Genomic DNA, 23158 nt, shown 5'->3' on the forward strand with positions numbered 1-23158 from the left:
TGCCAAAGGGCATTCAACAACAGGATATATTATTACCACTTAAAATATTTCTTAAGAAACAGTCACAAATACGGAAATGGTTCTACTCTGGGGATAAAGGACAACACAGTTTTAATCCTATTGCCATCAGCACATCCAGGGAAGCTAAGTTAACAGCATCCTTGGGGACAAGTGTGAGATTTCAAAATTAGGGTTGGTCTTGTTCAACCCTTAGAAAGAAGCTATTGATTAAAGGGTACTATATCCCGCTTCCTTCAGATAAGAACTTATCATAATCAAGAAATACCAGCCACTTTTATACACGATTACCTTTTTAACAGAATGTCTGAAGGTAGCACCATATTAAGAACCCATACCGTATTTCACTAACACGTGGTGCTTTGTAATGAGTAAGAAGACACACCATTTTACACTTGAAGTTGCAGCGACATAACAGATCAAAGGGAAGGAAGAACTCATTCACAGAAGACTCTAGTCCTGAGTCCACTTAGTCCCCTAACTTGCCTGTGTGACGTTCTGAATATATACTCTTGTAGGACACATCTCCCTTTGCAGGGTTTGCGTACGTTGATGCTGTTAAACAATTATTCCAAATTGCTGGCAACCTTCTTCATTTGTCCCAAACATCATGGAATGGGACTGCTATGGATTTGACTCTTTTACAAGAGGGGAAAATTGAATTTCAAGTAATGCCTTGGTAAGGGAAATGAAGAATAAAATTAAAAAAGAAAAAAAAAAAAAAGCTCTTTGACACAACATGTTGGAAAAGCCTCGTTGAACCTTGCACTATTTCAAAGCTATCAGGAGCCCGGCCTCGGCCTTGATTTAATCTGAACCAATGCATAATGCAACAAAGCTGTTCACAGTACATTAATTTTACTTCTATTTCAAGCAACCAGTTTTCAGACAAACATTGTAATCATTCGTAGTTATATAAGTTTATAATGGCTGCGAGTGTTCTCTTGCAATCAGTGCCAATTGCTATTAGGTATGTAAATTGTTATGTAAAACATACAGGTTTGACATTCTTCATCAAAATGACACATGGTTTTAATCTAGGAAGATACATTTGGAGAAAATACTATTTCAAGCCAGGGGCTCATTGCTTTGTGTGCTACAAAATCCAGACAGAGGCAAAATATATATTCGGTTGTGAAATCAGGACCGGATCTGGGTTTCTTCTCTCTTTTTTTTTTCTATGGAATTCTGCTCAGCTGCAAGTTTCCTTTTCTACTTAAAAATGTATTATGATGCTTAAATGTAATCCAAAATTGGGCTTTCGGTTCAAATCTGGGTATTTTGTGTTTCCTCTGAAGTGAGGCTTTTGTTCTCTCTTAACAAATTTGGGGCTTAGGAAATACGTTTTCTCTTTCTGGTTGTTTTATCCACCTTTCAATGTTCTCCTCTTTAAAGCTGCCTTTTTGCAGGCAACATCTGGGCCTGATAAAGTGACGTCATATTATTATCTCAGAAGAAAGGCGTTACAGACTCTCAAGATTGACAAAACAGAAAATGAGAAACTTTCAACATGTCTATTTCCAGTCATAATCAGTGGATTCAAGCCTATAAATATCTCACTGCAACTGCCCCAGAAGGGAACAGTGTAGCGGAAAGGGGCAGGGAGAAAAATCCCTGGGCTGGATGATTTGTAGATTTAGTATAAACAGAGAGAAAGCATCATCCCCAGATTAGGATTGCGACATAGCCCTGAGTCAAAATTTTTTTCCCAATTTAAAGAACAGGAGCAGTTTTGATCTTTTGGAAATGAAAACAAGCATACTTACTCTGTTTAAAACCTAAATAGGGGATCCGTTCTATCGGGGTCTTCCTTTCTTTCATGTATTTATAAAGTGCCACCAAGAAAGCCTGCTCATCTGCTCTGCACTCTTCGCCGATGGCAACCTTTGGTTTCTCTTCATTGGAGACTTTTTTACAGTTATTATGGTTATTCTTCGGCTTGGACAAGGCTGACCTGGCCTCACATTTCACCTGGAAAAGGGGGAAAAATATGCCACGTCAAGTCAAGTACCACCTTGGAGCACTCACAAAGACACAGCCAGTGACAGCTTTCACTGTGTGGGAGCGGGGAGCCAGTAAATTAACTTTGCCCTGAAGGAGCTTTATAGAGGCAACATTGAGTATGAATTGTCTCAGATCACCAGGTGGAAACTTTCTGTAAAGGGCCGGGTAGTAAATATTGCAGGCTGTGGGGCCAGATCGTCTCTGTTGCAACTACTCAACTAGCGCAGAAGCAGTTACAGACGTAGAAGTGAATGGGTATGACTGTGTTCCAATAAAACTTTATTTATAGAAACAGGTGGTGAGGGGCCATAGTTTGCCAAACTACGCCAGCCTTCTAGTCCTTGCAAGTGTGTTGATAGGAAACCAGAAACAGTGTCCCCATCTGGTGGAACCATTCTTTTGCCTCTTTACACACTTTTATTTTCCCAAGGGGCCCCATCTGTTAATGTCATTGAACAAAATCGTGTCTTTTTAATAAATAGTCCCATATCACGCACTTTGCATCAACATGGAAGAAAGTTTATTTCTTCACAGTAAACGTTTCTTGTTGCTACTGTTTCCTGCCACCTGAAAAGAACATGTCAATGCCAGCAGATGTTGGCATCAGGAACACCAGCAAGGTGGGTTCTGTCACTTGAGGGGGATGCCCAGATATATCCTCAGTAGGAAACAAAAGATTCCCACTCTTTAATGGCTTTTTGGTCAGCTCTGAGAATGTAATAGGAAATATTAACTTGCCACAAAGGAAAGAGTAGAGGTCAGCTAAAAACCGAAGACGAGTAATGGAAAGCGCCATAATTTAAAAATTAATGGCAGCCAACGTGCCAGATGTTGTTCCTTCCACACTCTAGGCGAATACGGAACTCGGCAAACTGAGTGGCTAACCTAATGTTCCCTGTTCACTGCCATGTTCTACAAGAGGCCTTTGATGGTTGTTAAATATAACGCTAAGTTGCTGAGCTATTTTAATTGTAAAAGGGGGAAGTACAAAGGGTCAGACTTTGAGTTCAAGTGCGCCCATGGGGAATGTGTACATTCTGATATTCTTTACATCTCCGTATCTAACATCGGAGAGAATAGGGCAAGTGCTGGGGAAATGTTATGAATAAAAATGTCCCACATACTCAACATTGTTTTCCATTTCAGTTTTTTGACCCCTCTTTCTCTTTCCCTTCAGCCTGTCCTTTCTAGGCTTTAAGAATATAAAAGGCTGTGCTTATTTATACAAGGGAACTATATCCTCCTGCAAGGGTTTTCTTTAACTTATTCTCTCAAGCGAACGTGCGAGGTTAGTATCTTTAGACTGGTTCTGGAAAAAAAATAAAACTTCCTGTACAACTCATTCAACTGGGCTTCGAGATAAGATTTTAATTTTTAAGGGGCTGTGCAAATGGGACTAAAACACTCCTCCATGTAGAATGTTTACTTACAATATTTTCAAACTTGAGTACTTTGTCACATCACATTAAGGTGAACATCCTGTGAAACTTTATGTTGTCATCATTTCTCACTGTCAAATTTTAGACTGAGTCTCAAGTTCTAATGAAATCTCTAATTTAATGGCTTTTGAAATCAGAAAATCATTCCAGTTTTAATCTGCATTGCCCTGGCCTTTTATGAGTGTTTACGATGTAGCCGGGCTCTGTTCTAAGCATTTTTAAAGGTATTATCTCATTTTATGTCTGCAACCCTAGCAAGGCACGTGATTATTCTTGCGTGAGAGATGAGGAAACTGAGGCACAGAGGGGATGAATGAGAGCCACAGGATCATGTCCAAGTTAGTATGCAGTGAGCTTGGGATCTGAACCCAGGTAGTCTCATTCTTGTGGTAATCAACACCATAATTTACTGATACTCATAAAAAAATGAAATCCAGAGTCAAAATACACTTCCAATTAAAAGCATATCTTATCACTAGGCATTACAAAACCTTAGAAACGTGATCTATCAAATGAGGAATACAAGATAAAACTAGGTGGTTTCCAAAGCATAGAAGGGCTCCATTCCTTCTATTGTATATTGAGCAAAGGGAAGGAAACCAGTATCAACTGAGGCCCAGCAGTGAGCTGGATACAGTGCTGTGGACTTCCTATAGTCCACCAAATGTTCACAAAAATCATCAGAGGGAGTCCTCTAGCTCCATTTTATAGTTGAGGAAAATGAAGCTTGGCGAGGTTATGTATTTTGTAGTTGGCTCATGGGGTCAGAACTCTGGCTTTGGACTCAGGTGGGCCTCACTCCAAATCCTGGTTTTGCACAAACAGGAGCAGATACAAGATTTGCATATAAAACAGCCTGAGTCTTAAACTTGCAGCGATCATGGGCCATTATTTATATTATGAGGTCAGAAGCACCACTGTTAAGGAAGTATGAGCCTTCCCTTAAGGTCTAGAAGGCTGCCTAACCTTCTGCCTCAAACTGTGCAAAAGCATCCAGAAATAGAAGGAAAGCACGGATAAGGTGCACAAACCAAGTCCAAAGTCATTCAGACTCCCTCCTTTGTAAAGAAGGCTCCTGGGCAAGCCAGGCTACCACCTACTGAACTCCATCTTGAACCTTGGTGGGTGAGCCAGCAGGTTTCTCCTCTTTAGGGCTCGGGGGTGGGGACAAGCAGATGCCTTGTAAGAAGTGAGCAGTGGTTTCCTTTCTCCCGCTAGCTCCATATATTTCTTGAGTTAACAAAAAGGAGCCCTTTAGGCTATTACTCTATTTCTGGGTAGGACCTGGCCAACTTCCTTTCTACATATTTTCACATTTACCCCAAATATTCTCTTTTTCAGTTAACATTTTAATCTCCTGCAATTTTAAAAACAGGAGGTGGTCTTCATGTTGATCTTGAGAATGCCCAACCTTTGGATGGTGACAGTTAATTCCTAGATCTGTTTTTCCCAACCTGAACACCTTCTACTTGTTTAATTCACTAAGAGCTTTGGGGTTTCTAAAGTGATTGAGGAAGTGCTAATTAAAGAATCCCCATTTAATGTTTTCAGTGAGCCACCACCTATTTGATATTAACCACATCCCTTCACTGGTCTGAGTTATAACTAATCCAGCCTCAACGGGGGCAGCAAGATGTGATGAACCAGCAAGAAAGAAGAAGCGACAGTCTAATTTTGATGTGGTCATTAACTTGCTAGGAGACCCTCATCTTCCCTCCAGTGAAGCAGGAAGGATAATTCCTGGGAGTGGTTCTGAGGAACTGGAGGAAACATAGTGAAAATAATGCAAGTATCACATTTGTGAAATATCAAAGGGATATTTGTGATTTAAGGGAAAGAAAATATGGCACACGATGGTTTCCCTCTTTTTGTTCCTTTTTGAGTATAAAGCACTTGTAATATATTTCTGGCCTTTCAAAAGTGCCTACAGAATGTGAAAAGTCATTTGCCCTTTATCTGTGGGGGCTTCCCATTAGAGGACTGGACTGAGAAGATTTTTCTTGTACAGATCACCATATGAATGGGCTTGGGCCCACATCAGCTGCCATAAGATGGTCCCAGGGAAACCACAGGATTTGGTTGGATACTTTCAAGACATCTTCAGAGAACTGGTAGCCTCTTTCCCGTGTGACTTTTGCTGTCTTTGGAAAGCCATGAGATCCTCCATCCCTTGAGAAAGGGGAGTCTGGCAAAGCTGGCTTTTACATTTTCATTGAAAGAGTACAACCTTTTGACGGCAACAGGCAAATTACTCGAACTGCTCTTCCAGCCATGCAGACCACAAACCCAGGAGGTTCTCAGTCTAGAGAGCTTTGCTCTGTGGAGCTGGTATGTATCCATGGTTAGAAATAGTCTGTTTGAGACACTTTTGCAAAACACAGTCACACAGGTGTTGGTCATAAAGCCCAACTGTCACTTGAAATATTGCTTCCAGTTCAGCAAGTGATCCAATGGTCTCAGGCTTGTAATCTCTATGACAGTGTTTTAATAGAAAAGACCTCTTTAAGACATAAATGCCTTTCTAGTGGTTGTCTTGGTCCCAGAGGTGGCCTGCTCATTTTGTAGAGACTTCCCCTCTGTGTGCTGGGGTCAACACACAAGCCCACCATACTCCATGCCTACTAGTCTCTTTCTTTTAGTTGAAGTGGTCTTGCCAGACCCGTTGGAAGCGACCAAGGCAGAACTGTAATCCAAGACTTTGAGAAGAGCTGGGTGTTTAGACCAATGCCCAGGGGCTGATGGCCGGAGCCTCATCTGCTCACCACTGAAACCAATGATGGAAGGATGATGAACCTCCTTGTGAAGATTCTGAACGGCAGCATTGATGGGGGTAGGGAGAGAGGGTCTCCTAGAAAACCCAGGTTTGACTACGATCCTGCCTAAGAATCCAGTGAACATGAAATACAGAACAGGCTCCTGTTCTCTTCAGTTTTGTGGGTTCTACTGTGAGTGTTGGGCAGCCTTCCATGGTGAGAAATATTGGAGGTGCTGGTCTTTCAGATGAATTTGTATGAGTTTTGTAAAATTCCCAGAGGCATCCCAGATGACATGGGAAGGAGCTTCATTCATCCTGTTGGGCTCAGGTACAAACATACTGGGGTAAACACATGATGTCACCTTGGAGGTATGGGGTAGGGGGCCAACCTAAGATATCAGCAGGGCAAGCTCGGTTGAAGGCTAAGATCCTAAAACTTTCTCACTCCATCCTACAGTATCTTGCAAACCACATCACAGGGAATAAACTGTTCCTGCTGACATCCTTCGAGGCCATGCAAGCTGATAGGTAGTTCTAGGGTTGAGATGTCCAAATTACTAGAAAATGTCATTCTTGGTACCCTTGTGCACTCATTTGCAGAAGGTCAAAAGAGCAGGACAAAAATAACTTTAGGGAAAGACAGATCGGTGTGTAGCCAGAAAATACACATTTCTACTGGCTGATCTCTTCTTAACCCTTTGCATTCTTGGAAGCACGAAGCAATCCTAACCAAAAAGTCCTCAGCACTTTCTGATAAAAGAATCATCTGCTAAAAATAAGATTTATAAACTGTGGCTGTCTAGGGTTGGCTTCATTACACTGGGAAGAGGAGTGATATACAGGGCAGAGTAACAGCAGACTGCCAACACAGAACCAAATTCTTATTTTCCTACATCAGAATCTTCCAAATTCACCACTAGTGAAAATGTTCCCATTTTCGTTAAGTTTGGTCCTTGGATCTGGAAACATAGAATCAGTTGAAATCTGGTCTTTAATTTGGGTCCTAAAGGGGTTATTGCTACCTTTGGCACAGAATCAACACCTAAGCGCAAACACCTGGTAAACAGAACCATGCACATCTGACTAACCCCACAAAAGTAAAAAAGGTAAGTCTAAAAACATGAAGTGACCCTTCACCCTTCATGGCGCTAAATACCTTGGGCGTGCACTTTCAGGACTCCGAGGAATGCTTGGGCAAAATGGGCCTGGGCCCTGAGAAATAGTTTAGAATTTGGATTTTCATTCTGTGTTAATAGAGATTTTTCAGGAGATACAATTGCATATACAGGTACCTGTATCCATGTAACTGTTTTTTCCATACAGGTAAACATCTTCAGTTTTAGTCTACGATAAATTAGAGGTGACTTTGGAAAAACAGAACTAAAAAACGCAATTCTAGCCATTTCTAATTTCATCCTCTGTTAATCTCTGCAACATATTTAGATGAGCACGTTCAGAAAGAGGATGGTTCAGCTTGGTCTATTTTTGATACAAGCAGAGTAAACTATGTCATTGTGTCACCTTCTATGAAATCTCAGCTTCAGTGACGTGGGCGCTTAATCATCTGTCCTTTACCCAACAGGCCAGACTGGGAGGTGGGAAGTCTTTCTGTTGACTAATCAAAAATGCCTACGCTCCCCCCTCCCCCAGCCACCCAGGGGAGGGGAGGTGGCGGGAACAGACCCAGAGAGCTGTGAATACCAAAGCCAGATTCTGAATTGAAAACTGCCACCAAGACACCAGAGCAGAGAGATAAAGAGAAAAAGGGAAAAAAGAAAAAAAAAAAGATATAGCCAAACAGAGAGCAGGAAGTGAACGATCATACCTTGGCCACAGCCTTGCCATCAGAGTTGTTGTTGGAATCTTTAACACCACTGAAAGAATCTCTTCTCTGTGGGCATGGCTTCTTTTTGCGTGGTCTGCCTTTAAGATTTGGCGCTGAAAACAAACGAAGAACAACTCATATACATTTTCACTGGCATGGGTTTCCTTATGAAGAGAGATCAAGCATGTTGAATAGAGATGTGCCCTCTAACCTGTTCGTAGGGCACGCAGGTGTGCAAGCCTACCCTCACATTACGCTCCCTTCTCTGAAGGCTTGCATCTTAGTAGACTCTACGGTTCTGTACACGCTTCCCAAAGCTAATCTAGCACACTCTAACCTGTCTGATTAGTGTACATGAAACGAAGCTATCAGCTCCCAAGGACAATAATAAGGAACTTCCCTATTGTTAGAAAAGAAACATGTTGAGCTGAAGGACAACCCTAAGCCAGGCTCCCAGATGATTCTTTTTTGTTTTGTATCTCGTTTTCAGAAACCTAGGTGACTTGCCAGCCCATTACGGTCTCCTAGTAATGCAGCGTTCGAAAACCTCTGTCCTCAAAAGTGGAGACACGAGCGTTTTCTGAAACTGTGGTCCATACAAGTGGATAGGATACAAATAAGTAGGGAGAGAGCACAGAAAGTGCATTCATGATAACAATCAGAAAGCTAGTCTTACACGTATTTACAATAATATTGTGACCAGCATGTCTCAGATCTTAGCAAATCTGGCACCAACATTCAAATCAGCATGCTCTTTTCCCTTCCAGTGGAGTTTTTATGACGATCTCGAGGGTTATTTAAAATAACTTGCAAAGATCACACTGGGGTTGGCCTGATTCCGTGAAGGGTATACTTTTTTAAAGCCACAGACAAGTTGCAAAATCAAAGTTCTAGTTCATCCTTGATGCTGAGCTCGAATCCTTTTATGATCCACACAGAAAGCAGCAAAAAGAGAGTGGCTGTTTATCTAGTGCTCTGAGTGTCCGGCATCAGCTTTCACACCGAGCTCCATCAGTCACCCAAGTTGAGCAAAATTAAAACAACGCACTAACCTAGAAGCCCTTGAACAGTTCCAAACAAATGAATTACACCCCAAGCCGTGTTCTTCCAGCCTTTTCGAGACACCCACACTTTTTCATTGCTTTAAGGTAGGATGACAACAGTGCCAATTCCGAACAACTCGGGACGCTTTTAATTGCTGTCCATCTTCCTGACATCACACAGTGAACCAGGCGTTTTGGAACATCTGATACTGCACTCCTCTCCCTCACAGAACAAGTCCCGCTCCTTCAATTTTTCTACTGTGGATAACAGCTCTGCTGCTGGGGAAACCTCGGGAAAGCGGAGCTGCCTTTCCAGTTGGACAAAAGTTTAAAAAGTGGCTTGTGGGGCTCAGGCTCCCCCTCCCAAACCCCCTGTCCTCTCCTCCCCACCCCCCACCCCCCCGGTGGACGAGTGTCCAGAAGTCCGTCCCCCAAAGCCAGCCTGGAATTATCACGAGGAAACCAACTCCCAGACAAAAATCAAAGCAAAGAGAAAGTCGCGATTACCCATTCCAGTCGACAAACATCTGTCTGAGGATGTCTGCGCTCCTGAAAGCTACAGCATGTGACCGCTTCCCGGCCACGTCCCTGGAAGTCTCGATTTGACTTGGTGTGGCTGTCAGCTTCCCTCCCAAGGCGAATGTGATTGCGAATGCGAGCTGCCAGGCTCCGCGCTCTGCTTACAACTCCCCTCCCCCCGCAGCTCCATTACTCATGTAAACACACAGCAGTGACTAGCACGGAGTGTGTGGGATGAGCTCTGAGGACTTTGCTGGAGTTGCCAGACGGGCAGGGAGGGCTCTGCTCTCTCCCCCGCCCTGCACGGGGCTGGTGATTTCATCGGGCCTGTTTTGTGGATCCTGACCTCCTGCTCCCCTGTTCCAGCCTCCTGCCACCACCTTCCATGAACCGGCCCCAGCCTCAGCCCCGAGCCAGGGCGTAGACTATTTTGGTTTGAGACTCTGTGTGGCACAGAAGTGTTTCCACAACGGACCCAAGTGCTAAGACTTTAATGAGCATGAGGGGAGGATGTCCTTTCATGTCCCTTATCAAAATAATAGCCCAGCAGAAAGAGCTGACAGAAAGGGAGCAGAACGCGGGGTAGGTCTGAGACATTTCACGAAAAGAAACAAAACAGGATCGCCTCTGTTCTCAGACTTGTTAACTACGATCTCTCCTTCCTCACATTTTGGCAAAAAACCCACTTAAACCTAAAAGCATCTCTTTCCAGAAAGCTTTCAAATCCCAAAGGCCTTTTAGATAGAACTTGTACTGAACAGGCTGTTTTAAATACAGGCAGAGGTTCCGGGAACTGACAATAGGTCATCCTCAAATTGGGTCTATTTTCTCCATTCTTTGAGCTGTTTTCAGAATCCAGAGAAGCACATGCCCTTCCCCAGCAAATTCTGAGAATCATAAATTTAGAACAGGCTAGCACCTAATATTCTGCTCACACAAACTTAACTCTAAATGGGATCTGATCAAGAGAAAAAAGCCTTTTGTTCCTAATGAGGCAAGTCGCTGACACTGCAGGTAGGCTAGGCAAATCCCACCGATCGCTCAAGCCTCAAACTCACAGACCTCGCTTCTCCTTTCCCTTCTCCCCTCCTTGTCTGGCTTTCTCTTCTGGAAGGTACCACGGTATTCATGTATTAGCTGTGGTTTAGGGGTTATTTTAGCCTCGGTTGGAGAGTCCTGAAGGGCAGGACCATGTGGACTCTTCTGTCACCAGCACACACCCAGGAGACGGCATTACTAGTATCAACTTGGTGAATGAAAAAGTGACGGATGGAACTAAAGATGCCCACAGATACCTCCTTCAAGTTTTCATGAGCCAAACCCACCACCCTGGCCATGTGCGTACCTGTCGTACTAGGCACCTGTAAAACTGCATTCCCTTCACACTATTTACACTTGAGCTCTGGGAATGTAACCCAGAGACTTGCAAGTTTGCTCCGTGAATTGAGACAGAAAACCCAAGGTCCTTGGTTCCTGATGTCTATATCTGGCGTCTTGGAAGGGCTGTGATCTTGTCCCCAAGGCCCCAGTGCCCCAAAGACCAGATGTTCAAAGCCCCAGGGAGGATGGAGCATGCAGGACTGGGGGAGGGGGACCCATAACATATTCTGAAACCTCTGGGATCTATAAGACCCCAGGGGAAGCTTTGGAATTGAGGGGCTGGCTATTTGGAGGGAGTAAAAGTTCTGGTTACTCCAGGCTACTTTTTTTTTTCCTCATAGAGTCAAGAGAACAAATCATTTGCTAGGCAGGTGAGTGAAAACAAATGCTTTATGGTGTGGTGGTGGTCAGGAGTGTGGGGAGCCAGCAGTAAAGTTGTTGAGAGCACAACTGGTTCTAGTCAGTCCCACTACAAAATAAAAAAGTAAGTAAGTAAGTAAGTAACTAAATAAATAAATAGTGAGAAGCCATAAATGCATGGTGACTTTCACATGTGTATATAATCCACAGCCCAGCTCTGGCCGGGCTTACTCACGGCGTTCAGTCAATGCTCTTCACATGAATGTTTTCAATACTACACACAAACAGTAAGAATAGCTGCTCTTTACTGAGCACTTTCTCTGTGCCAGTCAGCCCTTTGCCTATAATAACTCATTTAAAACTCGCAGCAAACCAGCAGGAAGGAGAGATTACTATCCCCATTTTCCAGACCAGGAAACTGAGACACAGAAGAAATTACTTGTCTTAGGTCTTGCAACTGGTAACAGGTAGCAGAAGGAGTCCAACCCAGGCCACTGGATTTTATCTGGAGTCCCTGTTTTAAGGAACTTCTAACAGACAGAGGCATTCATTCTGTCCAATAATGAGATAGCTATATGGTTAACGTGGGCTGGCAGTCACCAGGGAGCTTTCCCCAAACAAAAACACCCAAATACCACATAGCACATGGGTGCTAGGGCCCATCTCAGGCAGCCAACGGCATCCTACAGGCTTGGCATGGAGCAAGGTCCCCGCCGACCTGCGGTAGGAGGAAAGACTTCCACTAATGCCATACAGGTCTATAACACTGAGAAAGCCATCCACATTCCCCCTTTGCAGGAGGCCACCGACTCTTCTGCCTGAACAGTGAAAGATCTCTGTGGTTTTTAAAAAATCTTTCCTCTCTGACTGCCCATCTGTTCCTCTTACTCAGCGTCATGAAATTAACAAGTATGCGCCTTTGTGAAGTCACTACTATTCCCATTGGTGTTGATCCCAGGAGCACTGGCGACCGCTGGTGCTCCGGGCGCCTTTGACATCTGACCCGCGTGTTTTGTTTTTTCCTCTTCTTAACTCCGTCAAATATTAATAAAATAGAACCTTTTTTTTTAAGACAACATAGCAAAACAAGATTTTGGGGTTTGTTTGTTTTCTTAACACGTCTAGAAGCTCAGAATTTCCAGGCATTCTTTTATATGTTCACTTCACTATGGGTTCTGACAAGTTACGTGTCAGGGCAGCGCCAGGTGTGGGAAACTTTCAGCTCAACCCCAACTCTTGAAATAATAATAATAAAACAAAGGAAATGTAACCAGTTACTGGCAAAGTAAATTGCTTTTGGCTTAAACGTTCCTGTTTTTTTCTACTGTGTTCTTCCTGTCATGACCGTCTCTCTTTTTTTATAACATTTATGCTCTTGGAAATACCACGAAGATAAACTGCTATAAAAGCGGGATTGACTCATCAGTTAACAACTCTTTCTTCTCATTTTGCAGAGAGCATTTTGTTGCCAAAGCAGCTCCATATTCTCTCGAGAAATTCTTTGCGAGCTCCCTCTTAGAGATAGGACTTGCTTGTTGGTGGGGACTGCAGTTAGGGGGATGGAAAACCAGGCATCATTTTCCTAAGAGTTTGACCCCCAGGGTGAATATCTAGAGGAAGTTGGCAGAGTGTTAGCTCACTTGATTTGCAAGTTTTGTGTGTGTGCGCGCATGTGCGCGCGCGCGCGCGCGTGTGTGTGTGTGTGTGTGTGTGTTTTAAACACTAAACCCAAGCCAGAAAACTAAACTCCTCTGACTGATGTATTAGGGACTGACAAACATCGTTCCATGTATAGTATGCATCACTGATAATACTTTGCATTTCTGTAATGCCTTTCCTCTGAGCATCTCAATTCTTTGGTATATTTGCTTTATAGACAATAATCTTAAAATACTCTGGCAAGTTTCAGCATGGAGCATTGCTCTTGCTGGAAAAAAAATACCCTAATTTAGTTATCATTTACTGTGTTCTATTTTCAATGTTTCCCTTTTGACTATTTAGAAACTTCCTCTTTCACTACAACAAAAATAGGATGAGTGTTTTTAAAGTTATTAATGTATGAGTAAAAGATTTAGAAACCATGCATGGCAGAAGGCTTGATCAAAGCCACTCCTGAAATTTATGGGTGTAATAAAAGAAAGGCATTTCACAGATAATCTCTTACAGAATTTCAGTTTTCAAATACTTGGGAAAAAAGAAAAGAAAAACAGAAGCTCTCAGCCCTCATTTTGGCTTTAACTTAAAGCCAACGTTTTTAGTTTAAAAATTCATAAATGATTCCCTGAAACGTTCACTTCAAATCCGCAGCTAGATTCCCTATACTCACTGCTCCACACCTAAGAGAATGATGCCAGGAAGCGGCGGCAGCTGCTGGTGCTCTTCAAAGTCTGTTAACTGGTTGAATCTTTCTCTGAATGTGCAGAGCATTCATGACACACAGATTTAACAATTTTCAAATTTACTTGTATTCTGTTTTCCCATAAACAACCTTCTACACCCAACAGGAATGTCTGGGAAGCAACCATGTTGTCTGAGACACAAGCCCTTGGGGCTATTGACGTGCCTGACTCCATCTTGTGGGACGGTCCCACCTTAAGGATGTCTTGACTGCAAGAGGCGAGAGGTAAGACAAACAGCAAATAAAACCCACTGCAAGACTGTTACCATTTTCCACAACTGTTCTGACAGTTCCCTTTTCCAGGGTTTTTTTTTTTTTTTCTTAAACCAAGGCATGAAAGAGAATAGTTCAGAGGTGTGAACTGAGGCAGGAGCCGCCCTCAAAATGCCCTGAGCGATGACCGCTGCGTGTGCCCCAGAGGGCCCATCACACTACCACCCTGGATGTCGTGGCTGCTGCAAGTGTCCATGTCTGCATTGGCTCCAGCCATCCCCTGGTGCTGTTTGGACCACTGGGCCCATAACCACGATTTAGCATTTCCACTGAACGACCCTCTCTCAGAACCCAGGGCCCCTTCCACCTCCTGTGAGGGGTGAGCAGTTGTGTTTGTTAGAAGGAGGGCAGGGGGCAAAAAAGAAAGGAAGCAGGCTTCCCACGAGGTCCTGCCACTTTGGCTGTTCGTCAGCTTCGCTGAGATCCCCACAAGTCACTAATGAGAGTGGAATGTCTTAGTACGTTTGTCATACCTGGACTGCCTGGGCAGCTGAAGTCCAAAACAGCCTCGGACTTCATTGACTGCTCAACAAACCACGTAAATCAACACACTTGTAATCCCTTCCAAAACATGCCCAGTCTTACTCACTCTTTGTTTCATACTTGTGAATGCTGGAGCAATCGTTAATGCCCCTGATCAAAGTTTTAGTAATTTCATAGGCATGTGATTTGCATAGCTATTTCCTGATCCGCCTTCTCTCTGCCCCGGAGGTCTTCATTTCTCAGAAACACTTAAAAACACAGATTATTTGACTTCTCCCCTTCCCCCACCCTATAAATGGAACTCGATTTGCTAGCTCATCTGTATTGCTAATTGGTTTGAAAGCATGTGACTCCACGCGTTCTTGCCATTAAAACACAAGCAAACCTCTTTTTCAGTCAGGTTTTACCAGCAGTGACAGGCAGATTTCTATCTTGATTTCCCCTCTGTGTCTCGAGGAGGGAGAGAAATTTAAATGACCAAATGTTATCTATATATTATTCTGAAACAATGTAGTGAATTCCAAAGGAATGCAGAAATGTTCTAGAAGTGTATAACAGGCTTGTCTACAAGGGCTCTGGCAAAGACGAAGGGGATTAGAGACACTTTCCACTACCACTTACGGAATAAGGGGAAAATCTGGGAGCTAAATCTGGGTGTAGAATGAGGAGAGAAGGCTTCTAAGGTTTTCAGGAGACTGACTCTGGAAATAGGGAAGGAGATTGAAATCCATGCCCGACCTGTCAAACCCTCAGCTCCCCTTTGGTTTGCTCTGGCCCCTCACAATATCTGCCAGGGGCCCCATTCTCAGGGAAGGGTCCCCTTAAGGACCCGTGAAAGGCACCGAGGTGGCGGCCCGCAGCTCTTTCACAAGTGCTCATTTGTCTTTGAGGTGATAAGGTGTCTGCATGCACCACAGCATCAGAAGCTGATGGAAGTCCAAATTTTACAATTCTGTAAAGAAACATCAGGGCCGAGTGGACACCTGAGGACACAGCTTGGTGCACAGAGTACATTCTGGTGGCAGTTTGGTCCCGGTGTTACCGCTCTACACAAAGGGTCAGATTTCCCTCGCCAGCGGCAAGGTCTTGTCATGAAGCTGCAAACCCGGCAAAACCAAAAAATGGTCTCTAAAAATGCCACTGGGTGGCTCAGTGGGTTAAAGCCTCTGCCTTCAGCTCAGGTCCTGATCCCACGGTCCTGGGATCGAGCCCCCGCATCGGGCTCTCTGCTCAGCAGGGAACCTGTTTCTCCCTCTGTCTCTGCCTGCTTCTCTTCGCACTTGTGATCTCTATCAAATAAATAAATAAAATCTTTTAAAAAATTAAAAACAAAATGCCGAAGGCGCTCAACCTTCTCCCCGGCAGCTCATCTCTCCTGCTATTCTTCTCCCTGGATGCCCCGCACCCAGGATCCATTTCCAGGCCCTGGTGCTCGGGCTCTACTCTTGATCGTACTGGACATAGAGGGTAAAAAAAAAAAAACCAAACAAACTGCATGAAAGCTATTAACAATTAGAGTAAGTGCATGGTTTGCATGTTTACTGGGTATTTCTTAAGATTCTGAAATAACTTATGTTTCCATTTTTTGAAAACTATTCAATAAACACAGATTTAGTCTCTCTTAGTATGAATGACTGTCTGGAATAAGAATAGAATATTAATTTAAGATACTTGTTTTTGTGTGTTTTTTAAAAATTTAGGTTATTTTAAGGATCCAGTCTGAAAATGTTTTTTAAAGATATTTTGATGTCTCTAATTTATGAAGTTTATAAAGATAGGACCTCTTAAACAGAAAGGGTTTTTGTCTCTCTTTTCCTTTTTGTTACAATCAAAAATCCTGCTCATTCTAGTCCATGATTGATATGTTCTGTGGTGTTACAATTGAACATGACAGCACAGAAGTGAAAGTTACATTTTTGGGGGCTGACTAGCCTTGCAAGGAGCAGCAAATATCAGAACAGTTTTTAGACTCATATAAACAGAACATTCTTGTTCAGTCATTTCTCCAGGTTTGGAAATGAGATATTCCATTTTCAACATGAGGATAATTGATTTGCTACATCTCTAAAGAAAACATTCCCTACTTGGAAATAAGTAAAAGAGACATTTGTGTGTGTGTGTGTCCGTGAGTGTGTGTGTGTATTAACATGGAGGTATTTAACTTCTCCCAGACTTGGACTAATATGTTACGAGAGACATTTCAGTTTTCAAACACATACACATAAGAAAAAGTAAAAGGTCATCCAATAAGTAATAAGGAATAAGCTTCCAATCTCTTTTTTAAGAGATCCCAGGAGGAATTTGTACTTAAAAGGATTTTTTCACACTCGATGCTTTTCTACCTTTCAGAAAGAGTAACTGAAGAAGTTGGATAAGTCCCTTACTTAAAAGTAAATAGATGACTATTCTCGTTCGTTCGAGGCTCCCAGACCTTTTTCTCTGCTCAGGTAAAGCCCTCCCAGCCCTTTTTCCTTCCGTGAGCCACCAGCATGAGCTCTGAACTTCATTTGTTTGTGGCTACCTATGAGCCACAATACTCGAAAATGTGTCGAAGCGGAGTAGAGCGAGGGTCCAGAATGAGAAGGGCAAGGGTCTGGGGTTGTGAGGAAGAGGCAGGGCGAGCCAGAGTGCTCGGGTAGGGTGAAGGAGTGTGTGCACATTGTGGAGAAATGTGGACAGATTACCATCAGATGAACAAAAAGAATACACAGAAGAGGTTAGAACTTCCTCCCATTTTTTTTTCGGTGTAAGATAAAACGTTTCTATGACTGTTTAGAGCTGCTCTGTCTCACGTGGTCACCACTAGCCACGTGGGGCTAATGAGCACTTGAAATATGTTGGGTCCAAAACGGAGATGTATCCTATGCATAAAACACATACAGGATTTCCAGGACAAGATATAAAATGTAAAATATCTCATTAATAACATTTTATATTGATTCCATATTGAAATAATATTTTGAATATACTGGATTAATTAAAATGAATTCTGCCTTTTCTTTTTACCTTTTAAAATGAGGTTGCTAGAAAATGGGAGGTTACATGTGGCTTGCATTATCTTTCTCTTGGGGGATGCTGGTTTAGTCAGCAATCCAATGTTATGATTACAGATAGGTCCTTGAAAATGTGTAGACAGAACAAGATTAACATCTGAAGCTAGAATCATCAGCAAAAGTGATGATTCAAAGTTTCACTGAAATTTAGGATTTTATTTACTGTTATATGGAAGGGTAATCATGCTTCGATGTTAGCATCTGAGAATTTTGACGAAGCTGAGGTGTTTCCTTTGCAAAATTCAGATCTGGTAATCATTGACTCCAGGTTACTCAATGGCCCCAATGAAGATATTATTTTATTAACTTCCTTAACTAAGATGTCAAAGTAAATGTTAAGCCTTGACCGGGCACTTGGGGGGGAAGAGTAGAAGAGAGAGAGAAAAAGAGGCTAATTATTAATTTTACTAACTATTCTCTCCAGTTAGCAGTGTGGGTTGGGTATAATGTTAGCCATTTGCAAACTGAGTAAGAGAAAATAGACCTTGAGTGATTTGGGCTGGTCGGAAGATAGAAGCTTCTTAACTGTAAATTGTGGCATAAATTCATGGTCTGGCTGTGTTTTCCTTTTTCGAGATTTCATTTGCAAGTAAGCAGAGAGATCAGATAGAGTCAGTCCTAAATGCACCAAGGGCATGGCCTTCTTGCCTTTATCAAGGTGCTTCAAGTCCCCCAGTTCTATAAAACGAAAAGTGAGATTATTCTTTGAAGACAAAGCACTCCGATGAGCCCCGAAAAGTCGATAGAACAAAAAGGGTTGAACTCTAGGGGGCAGAGGAGGAGACACATTCTTTCCCTATTCATTCTTAGCACCGAAAGCCATTGGGTAGTTACTCTGAGAAGACAGCAGCTGCTTGGTGGCCACCTGGCCCAATGTCCCAGCCACCCAAATAACTGGTCACAGTAGCCAAAATCAAAGCCTATTGCCTCCACCCCCTCACCTTTGGATTCCTGCGGCAGCAACAACAGGGAAACAGAACTAGACGTTAACAGGTCTCCAAATACAACAGGCCAATCAAATGGCCACACATCCACCTGGATTCTTTTATGGAAACCCTCCCCCACCCCTCCGGTTAGGGCTCCCATTGTAAAAATAAAAGAACAGCAATGGTAGCAATGGAAATAAGCTTAGGAAATATTTTCTTTTCTTAGAAGGCAGGAGTTGCTATAGCACTGAAGGCAGGAACACGTGGAGAGATTAAGAGCAAATCCCTACAACACCAACAAATTGTGCAGTGAATATTACACATTCTACTGTGTAGTACTTATAACATTTTTTAAATGAAATTACTTGGCAGGTTCTACCTACAACCAGGGACACAGTCTGCACACCTCTCTTATGCTTCTGATATCTCCTTTACCAGTATTTGTCTTTGTCCTCCAAACTTTTTTATAGCAACATGGTATGCATATTTCAGCATCCAACATTATTAACTCATGACCAACTGTCAGTTGATGGTTATCTAACACATGGGGTCTCCAAAAAGGGATCCTTATTTGGGCAAAAGCTCTTGTCTGCACCAGTCTGTCTAGATTTCCCCTCAGAAGAACTTTATTTGGATTATTATTTGCTGTTCGTTGGAACTCGGAGGCTGCATGTGTGGCAATCAGAAGGCGGGGAAATAAATCCTTAGCAAGTGAAAACACTTAGCTTATATTCAAACCCTTTCTAGCTTTGTTAGCTTGAAAGTCAACTCTTGGTTGCCCTCTCGTGGTGAATCTATGTGATGTGGTGGGAAGACCATAAAAACCCAGAAACTAACAAGAGTTTAATCAAATACAGGTAAGCACATTCATCCTTGACAGACACAGTCACAAATCACAACCTTATGTTGTTGTGTGTGTTTCAGAATATACATTTAGTGGCCCTCCCATGCGGAGTGGGATTGGAGGGGGAGGAAATGGCAGGGGCAGGGGTGGGGGGAGGAGGGCTGTAATATGGAAATTTGAACTTTGTCTTTCTGGACTATGATAACTTCACTATGTTTACTTCCATAACTGTGATATATGTAGCAAACTGATTTTTATGAGATTTAGAAACTTCAAAAAAATCATGCCCACATTTTAAAAGTTCCTTCATAACCAAAAATAGACTGATGTTCCAACTGGTTTGGAATTATAGGAACCAAGGAAAGAAATCTCTGAATAATTCCCTAATATGGAAGAAAATCACTTAAAAAAAAATAAGGAACAGCTTATTTGTTTTTGACAATAGGCAACATATGGAAACTTGGAGTTTATAGAGCTAAGCGTAGGTACACAATTCATTCATAGTCTCTAAAAATACAATTTTATAAAAATCTGAACTCCAAATTTAATAATTGGTTACTCCACTTGGTATTTAATTTTAATTTTAAAACACCATTTAAAATTTCTGCTGTACGCCTTTCTACAATTTCCTGCCTGACAGGCCCATCCCCAAAAAGCAAACAAACCTGGTATTAAAACAGACTGAGCAGCTTAAGAAAAAGCTGGGGGCAAAGTACATGAGAACGTAAACTATTTTTCATCATATTACCAGCAAATGCACCATTTCCTTCTTTATGTGCCTTCTCTTTAGATAAAAGCCGCTCCTCTAGCCTACATTCACAAACACGCCCTGTATTTTTAATTTGAGTTTAATACGAGTTCAGGGGCAGATTCATCTTAACTTGGTTTTTCCACTCACACTTGGAAGTTCAGTTTTACAATAGTTGTTTGGTTTTTGTCTCTGAATTAGCAAAGTTCTTAAAGTAATTTTACTATAAAATTAAACAGCTGTGAGTTCTTTAGCAAACATGATGATTCTTGTTCTTCTTTGTACTATTGTGCAAGCTGAAATACCCTTTCTTTCATGTCTTTTTATTCCAAAATGAATTCCCTAGTTAGCCTTGTTTAGCTTTAAAAAAAAAAAAAATAAATAAATAAAGAAGGGGGTGGGGATTTGCTGACCTCTGAGATTCATCAGAATTTAAGCATGGGGTGTTTACACAAGGTGCACACTCAAAAGGGCTTTTGTTTCGTTCCTATTATGGAATGGAAAATTATATTCTGCCCTGATATAAAGCTAATCCAGGGGTACAACAGAGTTGTTTGCAAACACTTCCGTGGACCAAGGCATCTTATGCCTATTTTGCAGATGAGGAAACTGAAACATCGATAAATGGTAAGGAGGCGAGAACCGAAGACGTTCATAGAGGCTGGAATTAAATTTAGAATTTGACTCCTAGCCCAGGCCTCTAGCCACGTAAGGGCTCTGACTTTGGAATCAACAGAAGAGCAATTTTAAAACATTCTTTTGACATTATTAACCACAGCCTCAGGCCTCGAGGGAAGTGGGGGTGGGGGGCGGGGCCTGGAAACAATACAGAGCTGCTAGGTGACAGCGTCTTGCAGCAGGACTCATAAAACGGGTTACGGGATCCATACTGCCATATATTCTAGGAATGTTCAGGAGGCTTAATGATTCCCTTCGTATCTTAAAAAATGAAAATCGAGACTGGAGGGCTCTTGAAGACGACCCCCTCCTCAAATACAGAGCCAGAGAATGGCTCCAACGCATGCAGCGGGAAAAGCTGTTCTTGGTTTTTCAAAGGCATTTGGAACCAAAGATCACGGCTAGGTGCCGGTGAATCCCCCGATTATGACCGTAGGATTCTCCATCTGAGTAACTTGGAAAAGGCTGAAATGCCAGGGTTGAAGAAGAACCTTAGATCCCACTAGTCCAAACTCTTACTTGACGCATCAGAGAAGGGGGGCCCAGAGAGTTTGCAATTCTGCCTGCGGTCACACAGCTCCGCGGTGGAGCTGCCAGAGACACAGGGGTGTGTGTTGACTGCAATCGGCGGCAGATGGCTTTTCAATGGGCCCTGAATACCTCCTCTTGGGTCTCTGCAGGGCGGGCTCTGTCATCCTAAGACCACATTACTAAAACACACTTTCCAAGGAACTGCAATTAATAAAGTCAAATGGGAGCTGACAAGGACATTCCCACTGTGTTCAAATGCCAAAACATACAACTGCGAAAGCTCACTTGGAGCGCACAGCCTGTGGGTCCTCCTGGCGAAACTTCTGTGTACCACGGAGCAGCTGCGCAGGCCCGAATGGGCGGGACCAGGAGGCGAGCACGTGGGCCGCCGTGGGGCGACCTTCCAGCACTGGCATCAGCGCCTGCCACCTGCTTGACGTCGTAGGGCCGTGCTGAAAAACGAAGGGGCCCTCCTTGGATGAGGGGAGGCCTTGGGAATTCAGGACCTCTGGGGGCCAGGAGAACAGACCACAGCGGACCTTGCTGTGGAGTGGCCTCGCCATCCTCCAACAATAATGGACGCCTTAGAGGTCGCAAGCACCACTCGCGGCTTCACCCCTGCGTCCCCATGCGCACAGACTTCCCTCTGACAATATCCTTCCTTTTTCACCTTTGTCCCTCCTGCTCAGCTCTTACGTTTTTATCCTGGACTGGCGCTGGGCATCACACCCCCTCCAAAAGCTTCCTTATTCCCCTGATCTTCACCTGGAGGAGGAACACTTTGACCATAGCTTCTCCATCACACATGTTTCTATCCTAGCTCCTATCATCCCATACTCAAATTGTAGGTCTCTCTTCTTCACCAGACTGTGTCTTGGTTAGAGTGAGTGCTCAATAAACATTTACTGAACAAGTGACTCTCTCCATACTATATTTTGAAAGCACTGCCTGGCCATTAGTGAGATTCTAATAAATGTTTATTAAACTGCGGAAACTTCTGATCCCACCGGAGTATGTAAATTCCTCCGCAGAGGGCAAGGGGGCTGGGCTGTCCTTGGCAGCTCACCTTCCTGTCTGTAGTACCTCCCATTGGTCAATCAATAAAGAGAAAGAGTATATCCTCATTTTAGTTCCCACTCTGTAACTCTGAGGCCCAGCTCCTGTCATTTACTTAAATGCTTTACAGAAATCTGCCCCCTCTGTGAATCTATAGGTCTGACCTTGTTTGCCAAGACCTTCCCACCCACAGAGATGCTGTCTCTCCTGGAGAACACTCAACAGGGATAAAGTCAGTGACACCGAAGAGAAACTAAGTTCCCTGGGGGAGATAAGACGGCAGACTGCCTGAGAATTACTTTTTAAGGAACCCCATCCCTGCAAAGCTGCCTAAAAAAATGTGCCTGTAGACAAAAGTCTGGGCAGGTTTATAATGTAGAGATTAAATTTAAATTCCAATAAAGATTTTTAACAAAGGGATCAATAAAATAGGAGATTGATCTTAAGTTAAAAGTTCCCAGTAATGGGATAGTCTACAAATTTCATAAATAATGCTTTTATCTTGATTGCAAAATAATCCCCTGCCACAAAAACAAGGCGAATCAAGGTAGGAAATTGTTCAGTGCGAATTAAAATGTCACACTTTACACAGAATAAAGCATTGCAATCACCAGGAAAACACACATTGCAAATGTGTTAACACAAAATTACATACATCACTTAATTATATAAGCGCACAGCTCCGAGTAACCCATTAGCTAAACATGTCGGGCTGTGGTTGAATATATACATGCAATATTTTTAGCACAGAGGGGATGTAACTATGTCAGGCCTGGCACCATAAAGCCTGAGATGGCAAGTGCTATTAAACTGAGATGCAATCAT

The 23158-nt window shown here is 42.9% G+C and overlaps 1 protein-coding gene across 2 annotated transcripts in view; it reads right to left on the reverse strand.

The window, feature by feature from the left end:
* The window catches only part of ARID5B (AT-rich interaction domain 5B), a 177551-nt gene that overhangs the window by 35543 nt on the left and 118850 nt on the right, over window positions 1–23158 (reverse strand). Inside the window, exons 1-3 of one of the 2 annotated variants that reach the window (XM_059170156.1) lie at window positions 9592–10019; window positions 8042–8154; window positions 1785–1989 (exon numbers count right to left, since the gene is read on the reverse strand). In XM_059170156.1, coding sequence (XP_059026139.1) covers window positions 1785–1989; window positions 8042–8154; window positions 9592–9595 — 322 coding nt within the window. In that variant the 5' untranslated portion in view covers window positions 9596–10019. Of the gene's footprint in view, window positions 1–1784; window positions 1990–8041; window positions 8155–9591; window positions 10020–23158 lie in introns of those variants that run through there. The other variant, XM_059170155.1, reaches the window with a different exon arrangement.

The sequence above is a fragment of the Mustela lutreola genome, chromosome 4, assembly GCF_030435805.1.
Source record: "Mustela lutreola isolate mMusLut2 chromosome 4, mMusLut2.pri, whole genome shotgun sequence".
Taxonomy (NCBI): domain Eukaryota; kingdom Metazoa; phylum Chordata; class Mammalia; order Carnivora; family Mustelidae; genus Mustela; species Mustela lutreola.